This window comes from Penaeus vannamei, chromosome 13 (assembly GCF_042767895.1).
Source record: "Penaeus vannamei isolate JL-2024 chromosome 13, ASM4276789v1, whole genome shotgun sequence".
NCBI classification, from domain to species: Eukaryota; Metazoa; Arthropoda; class Malacostraca; order Decapoda; family Penaeidae; genus Penaeus; species Penaeus vannamei.
In genome coordinates, this window is record NC_091561.1 from 20,844,470 (window position 1) to 20,851,969 (window position 7,500).

Here is a 7,500-nt window from a genome sequence, read left to right on the forward strand (position 1 = left end):
TGAAGCATTTGTAAAAAAAGAATTGTAAAGCACATTCACTCGAAAATACAGGACTACATACTCTAAATGATATTCGGATCACACATACCTCATCGCACGTCTGCCAGGGCCTTATTTACCCCCCCCCCTCTCCCCCTCACACCTAACACACGTGGCCGCACGTGCTTCTCCTCTTGCTCCCTTTGCCGGCTATCACGTGCAGGAGCTCTAGCGGGGAAGGGGGGGGGGGCTGGCTCTCACGCGCTCGGGGCATGACTAACCTCTAGAGGGGGGAATACCTGGGAGAGGGAGGGAGGGAGGGAGGGAGGGAAGGCGGAGAGAAGATGAGCAGGGGAGGGAGGGACGGAGGGCTACGCTCGCCATGCAAAGCCATTCCGACTACGGAATGGAAGGGGAGGAGGGGGGGGGGGCGCAGTGGATGGTGGTCAAGGCGGCTTTGCTTCATGTGCGTGAAGGGTGCCGTGGCCGGCCTGGTGCTTGCGTGATTAGTGCTCCTGCTTCTCCAGAGAGGGAGAGAGAGAGGTGGGGGGAGGGAGGGAGAGAGAGAGGGAAAGTGTGAGAGGGAGGGAGAGAGAGGGAGAAGGAGAGGGAGAGAGAGAGGGAGAAGGAGAGGGAGAGAGAGAGGGAGAAGGAGAGGAAGAGAGAGAGGGAGAAGGAGAGGGAGAAGGAGAGGGAGAAGGAGAGGGAGAGAGAGAGGGGAGAAGGAGAGGGAGAGAGAGATTAGTACTCCTGCTTCTCCAGAGAGGGGGAGAGAGAGAGAGGTGGGGGAGGGAGGGAGAGAGAGAGGGAGAAGGAGAGGGAGGGAGAGAGAGAGGGAGAAGGAGAGGGAGAGAGAGAGGGAAATGGAGGAGGAGAAGGAAAGGAAGAGAGAGAGGGAGAAGGAGAGGGAGAGAGAGAGAGAGAAGGAAAGGGAGAGAGAGAGGGAGAAAGAGAGAGGGAGAAGGAGAGGGAGAGAGAGATTAGTACTCCTGCTTCTCCAGAGAGGGGGAGAGAGAGAGAGGTGGGGGGAGGGAGGGAGAGAGAGAGGGAGAAGGAGAGGAGGGAGAGAGAGAGGGAGAAAGAGAGGAGGGAGAGAGAGAGGGAGAAGGAGAGAGGAGGGAGAGAGAGAGGGAGAAGGGAGAGGGAGGGAGAGAGAGGAGACAGGAGAGGGAGAGAGAGAGAGAGGCCCCAGGAGAAGGAGAGGGAGAGAGAGAGGAGAGAAGAGAGAGGGAGAGAGAGAGGGGGAGGGGCGAGGGAGAGAGAGAGGGAGAAGGGGAGAGGGAGAGAGAGAGGGAGGGGGAGAAGGAGAGGGAGAGAGAGAGAAGGAGAAGGAGAAGTAGAGGGAGCGAGAGAGAGAGTGGGAGAGTGAGAAGGAGAAGGAGAGGGAGAGAGAGAGAGGGAAGAAGGAGAGGGAGAGAGAGAGGGAGAAGTGAGAGGGGAGAAGGAGAGGGAGAGAGAGAGGGGAGAAGGAGAGGGAGAGAGGGAGAAGGAGAGGGAGAAGGAGAGGGAGAAGGAGAGGGAGAAGGAGAGGGAGAGAGAGAGGGAGAGAGAGAGGGAGAGAGAGAGGGGAGAAGGAGAGGGGAGAAGGAGAGGGAGAAGGAGAGGGAGAACGAGAACGAGAAGGAGAAGGAGAAGGAGAAGGGAGAGGGAGAAGGAGAAGGAGAAGGAGAGGAGAGAAGGAGGAAGGAGAGGGGAGAAGGAGAAGGCAGAAGGAGAGGGAGGAGGGCGAGGGAGAGGGAGGAGGGAGGAGGGAGAAGGAGGAAGGAGAAGGAGAAGGAGAAGGGAGGAAGGGAGAAGGAGAGGGAGAAGGAGAAGGAGAAGGAGAAGGAGAAGGAGAAGGGAGAAGGAGAGAGGGAGAGGGAGAGAGGGAGAGGGAGAGGGAGGAGAGGAGAGAGAGAGAGAGAGAGAGAGAGAGAGAGAGAGAGAGAGAGAGAGAGAGAGAGAGAGAGAGAGGGAGAGAGAGAGGGAGAAGGAGAGAGAGAGGGGGAGAGAGAGAGAGAGAGAGGGAGAGAGAGAGAGAGAGAGGGAGGGAGAGGGAAAGAGAGAGAGAGAAAGAGAGAAAGGGAGACGGAGAGGGAAAGAGAGAGAGAGAGAGAGAGAGAGAGAGAGAGAGAGTGAGTGAGTGAGTGAGTGAGTGAGTGAGTGAGTGAGTGAGAGAGAGGAGAGAGAGAGAGAGAGAGAGAGAGAGAGAGAGAGAGAGAGAGAGAGAGAGAGAGGGAAAGAGAGAGAGGGGGAAGGGGAAGAGAAAGAAAGAGAGGGAGGAGAGAGAGAGAGAGGGAGGGGAAAGAGAGAGAGAGAGGGAGGGAAAGAGAGAGAGAGACAGGGGAAAGAGAGAGAGAGAGACAGGGGAGTAGAGAGAGAGAGAGAGAGAGAGAGAGAGAGAGAGAGAGAGAGAGAGAGAGAGAGAGAGAGAGAGAGAGAGAGAGAGAGAGAGAGAGAGAGAGAGAAGGAAGGGGTAGAGAAAGAGAGAGAGGGAGACAGGGAGAGGGAGAGATGTGGTACGTGCATGAAATACGTTCTTAACTGCACACTGCACGCGAGTAATTGCGTTCCTCTAGTGAAGCCTCGTTGGAGTTCCAGCGAGCGGGTGCGGAGCCATGCCCGCCGAGGCCAAGGCGTGTTTTCCTCGTGTTCGGTGTTTTTTCCTGCCCTCATGACGGGGGAGGAGGTGCGGTCGAGGGAATGTGTCGCTATAACGGGAATTACACGTTTTTGAGAAGTTTCCCACAAGGAGTCACGTGGAAGGAAGATGATTTTATCCGTATATGATTTTCCCATGTGGTCTGAACAGCTGCTGACTGTACCTGCTACTCGAGAGGAAGATTGGAAACAATATGCAGCGTTCTATACATAATTCCAGCCTGTGAGCATGAGTCCGTAAAATGTGCGCCTGAACGTGGATTTATTCCTTTATTATTGTTTCCCGCAACCTCTTCTCACGCTGGAGACAGGTGCGCCGAGAGTCACGGGCGACAGACGGGCTGGAGCAGCCATGAATGTGTGGCGCTCAGTGGTCGCCTCACGTTTGCTGGGTGCGCGTCCCTCCCTGCAGCCCCTTCTGCTCCTTCTTGCCCTTTCCTTCATCTCCACCTCTTTACATACCTCTGATATTCTTCGCTACGTTTGTGTTCGTCCGCATGAGCCTCATCGCCTGTTCATATCACCTTTGTTTTCTGTGGCTGGCTTCCTGCTTTTTAAATCAGCACTTCAGTGGACATGAAAAAATGTTTCTCTGGTTGTTCTCTCCTTCGCCAGATATTAAAACCACATATCATGTCGTTAGAGAAAAGAACACTGCCATCAGCGCCTGTTCCGACGATGCGCCTCGAAAGGTTTGAATGAAATGCATATCATCGCCTTACGTGTCATTTGGCATCTCGGCGATTATCATTTCATCAAAGACTGGTGGAGTCTGGTGGAGTCTGGTGGCTCCTCCGCAAAGGGAGTTACCGAGAACCCCCCCCCCCCTCCCTCGGCCGTCCTTACTCCGCCTTTGGCACCTTTGACTCATTACCGTATCTTCCGAATCGAAAGTTTCTAGAAAGAAGGCCAGGCGGGACTTAATCAGGCGAGTATTCATTTCCGTGACATGGATAGATATTAAACGCTGGTCAGCTCGATGTAAGACTAAAAGGGAAAGTTGAACTCGTGCCGTTTTGCCGCTGGTCCAGGGAACAGCGCGGGGGGAGGCAACGGGAGCCGCGACACGGCGTCCAGCGTCGAGTGGCAGCGATCATGACGTCACGGAGCGGCCGGGTCACGTGTCGCCGTCATTTCCTTATATATCACGCGGCGGAGCGCGGTGTAGCCAGACAAGAGGAAGGTAGTTAAGGCCGAAAATGATATCACGACGACTGCGACCGAAGAGCGATAGAAAGACTTCCCTCTCTCACCGAAAGGGAAGTAGATGAAAGGGGAAAACACGTTGACGTAAGAACAGGTGAGCGAGGGTGATGAGATAATGCGGAGTGCGACCCACGCGCAATGGTCGCCCTGCCGATATTTTTTGTCACGGGGTCACGCCGCGTGCGAGGCCATGACAAACAAGTTATCATTCTTTTATCACTCTGCCTCAACTGAGAATAAATCAAAATCATATAGAGAGACCAAGACGCGGCGAATGGACACGGAATAGTGGGCCGAAAACAACTCGAGCAACATATCGATACACGGCCAAAAAGGCGATAGGGGAGATCCCAGTCGAGGTCCAAAGTATTAGACATGATTCATAGCCGAAAACAGAATGGCGAAAGATAAAAGATAAAAGTCGACAGCCATCCCCTCCAGCACTCGGCCGCCCCGGTCGGGCTAACGAGAGAAATTCCGGAATCTTTGTTACTGCTTCGAAAGGCCGGCGTGACCGGACTAAGGAAAGCTTCACAGTGTTCGCAGGACCAGAACATGGCTCCTGCCAGGCCAACCAACTGCCATCTTCATTCTCGACGAAATAAACAGGCTAACCCGCACTAGGCCTTGGTAGCTCGCATCCCTGGTGCTCTCCCCTCCAGCTAACCGGCGGTTATTCTTCCAATCTGACTCCGTCTCCGGTTCTCCTTCCCTCACGTGACACACAACTTTGGAGCCCAGGCATCTCCCTCTCTCTGTCTCGATTTCATCTAACTCATTCTCTATCTTCCCTCGCCCTCCCTTTCCCACGCAGATTTTCTCTCTCTCTCGTATTTGAAGCTTCATTATCATTAAGCTCTCTAGACAGAATGTTCTCCCGGCGGTGCCAAAGTCTGTTCAGTTCCCGACGGGAAGTGCCCGAAGCTGTCACCGCCACAAATCTTGCTATTGGAGATATCTCTCCAGGCGCTCATTTTCCCCCTACTTCCTACTTGAAACACATTATCCTTTTTCTTCCAGAATGTGTGTGTGTGTGTGAGAGAGAGAGAGAAACAGCGAGAGGGAAAGAGAAAGACAGGGAGAGGGAGAGGGAGAGGGAGAGGGAGAGGGAGAGGGAGAGGGAAAGGGAAAGGGAAAGGGAAAGGGAAAAAGGAAGAGAGAGAGAGAGAGAGAGAGAGAGAGAGAGAGAGAGAGAGAGAGAGAGAGAGAGAGAGAGAGAGAGAGAGAGAGAGGGGGGGGGGGGGCAGGAGGTACGGGGGCGACCAAGAGGGAGAGGGAACCCACGTCGTAAGAGGTCGTCCGAGTCAAAGGTGAAAGGGTATAACACGTGCAAGAGAATAGTTCCTCGAAGGACTGTAAACGTGACATAAAATTAATCATGCGTGCATATCTCGTTCGTTATATTTGTTGACTACCATTGTTATCCAACACATAACTGCGTGATAAGGCCGTTCGGTTCCAAAGAAAGTTAGTCTACTGTTTGGCGATTATTCAACTTTTTCATTGCTTATCTCAAAGACTGGGGTGGAATGGTAAAGTTGTTTTCATTATGTTTTCCCGAAGCACCTAAAAGCAAACAAACCAGCCAGCGAGGCCCAGTTGGCTCGCCTCCCAAACGGTGTATGGGCGGACAGGCGGCGGGCGAAGGGGACTATCCACAATTACGGTAGACGGGCCGCGCCACGTGACTCCTCACGTGAGCCCATTGACCCCGCGAGGAATGCGAGAGCGCTTTTTCGGTGCTTGGGGGGTGCATCTCGCAGGCAAATGTTAATGCCTACAGGTATGGAGCCAAATGCGAAGATGTTTGGTGCTTAGTAGCATCATGTGCATGGAAACCCACGTGCGGCGGCCAGGTCACGTGTGCCGCGCCCAACCTCACGCTGCTTTGCCATATTTCAGCTACGTTGCCAAATCGTAACCCATATAATGAAAATGGAAAGTGACAACTTTAATGATTAACCTAAGTTGATGTTCATTCGTGATACAGTAAATTGATAACTATATATTAAAAACGAAGGGTGTTAAGCTGCGAAAAAATAAACACATTTCTTAGGTTTGAACTGCAACCATAGCGACCTCTGGCAACTTCCCGAGGCCACAGATACCAGGTGATTTGGCAAGATGAGGATACTAGAGTTTATCCTCGATTTTAATTTATTGTGATTTATCCACCGCCTTCATATGAACTCAATCCAAGTGGCAACGAAGACGAAAGGGAACAGCAGCATCTGCAAGTGCGTTGTTTTCGTCCCCGAGTTTTATCAGAGGGAAAGTGTAGGTTTTGGTCGGGCGGTCTCAGAGTGTGGAGCTGCACGTGACCAAGTCCCACACGCACACACGTACACACATACACAAACGCACACTCTGGGTCTCTACACATACAGACACGCGCGCACGCCCATTGCTGCTTCAGTCGCTTTCCACACGTCTTGGTGGAAACATGGGAGACTTTATCTCTTACAATGTTAACCTGTTGTGGTTTCAAGAGTAAGTGAATCCTCACAAGAAAGATATTTAGAGACAGTGAAATACGTGATTATTTTCTTGGTGTTTACTTTTGATAAGCAACTTGTGTATGTATACTTTGAAGCAATCAGTTTTATTAATGCTTTTCCTCAGAAAAGTGAATGAAAAGGATTATTAATAAAAATTGGGAATTTCATTTTCAACAAAATACTTACAATTGCCTTTGCTTTGAAAAGGATCTAATGAAACTATTCCAGTTTGAAAACGTGATAGTAGAGTAAGTTTCGAAGAATCCCAGTCAGCTGAAAGAAAAAATAGACCACACATTTGGCCATACCAGTCCCGTGTTGGGGAATTGCATATAGAAGCGTGTCGCGCGACTAAAAGCAGCGTCCGCCAGCGTGTGCCAAGGACCCCGAACCTCGGCCTCGATGTCCTCGTGACGTGCTCTGTTTGCAAAGTGCACTGGTCTACGCCCAGAGAAAACAAGCAATACAGAATAAAGAGCGTGGATGCTGTGGAAAGTGTGTGTGCCTAAGCAGGAGTGATATCCTTTCTGAGACCGCTGCCTAGTTGAGGCATGGTAGTGTAGTCGCCGAAGTAGTGTTTGGATGTTTCCGTGTGACGGCTTGACCTCCAGTGGCGGGCAGCGGTTATCGCTCCCTCCCCGGGCGAGCCTCGGCGCCTTCACTCCCCCCAAGCACTTTGCCCATCACCAACTATCTCCTCTTTGGGACCAAGGCTAAACGAACGTCGAACTGAGGACAGCGGCCGCCACCCTCTCTCGCGCCCCCCCTGGTGATGGCGGCGGCGGTGAAGGAGGAACCTGAGGCCCCATACAGCCTCTCTCTTCTACTCGGCGATCGCAACCCCAGGTGCAGACCCATGACAGCTTCCGCTCTCGGTGGGCCTCCGCCGACGCCCCAGCATCAGCAGAACATCCATCCCCAGACCCCGAATTCCATTCAGCAGCAAAACACGCCTCATCAGCAACAAAATCAGCAGCAACAACAGAATCAACAACAGCAGCAACAACAACAACAACAACAACAGCAACATCAGCAACAACAGCAGCAACAGCAGCAGCAGCAGCAGCAGCAGCAGCAGCAGCAGCAGCAATTACCAATGACGGGTGGGCCATTCGAACGAGTGCCAGCCCATTCGCCTTCAGCCATGGCCCCATCGGAGGCCTCCAAGAGGCATCCC

At 52.6% G+C, this 7,500-nt stretch overlaps 1 protein-coding gene across 4 annotated transcripts in view; it reads left to right on the plus strand.

Annotated features, from left to right (window-relative positions):
• LOC113811900 (transcription factor cwo) overlaps positions 1-7,500 on the plus strand; it is a 102,775-nt gene that overhangs the window by 53,028 nt on the left and 42,247 nt on the right. The window contains exon 1 of one of the 4 annotated variants that reach the window (XM_070129079.1): positions 6,195-7,500. This exon is cut by the window's right edge and continues 24 nt beyond it. The exons of 2 other annotated variants lie outside the window; for them this stretch is intronic. In XM_070129079.1, the coding sequence (XP_069985180.1) occupies positions 7,096-7,500 (405 nt within the window). In that variant the 5' untranslated portion in view covers positions 6,195-7,095. Of the gene's footprint in view, positions 1-6,194 lie in introns of those variants that run through there. One more of the 4 variants, XM_070129078.1, reaches the window with a different exon arrangement.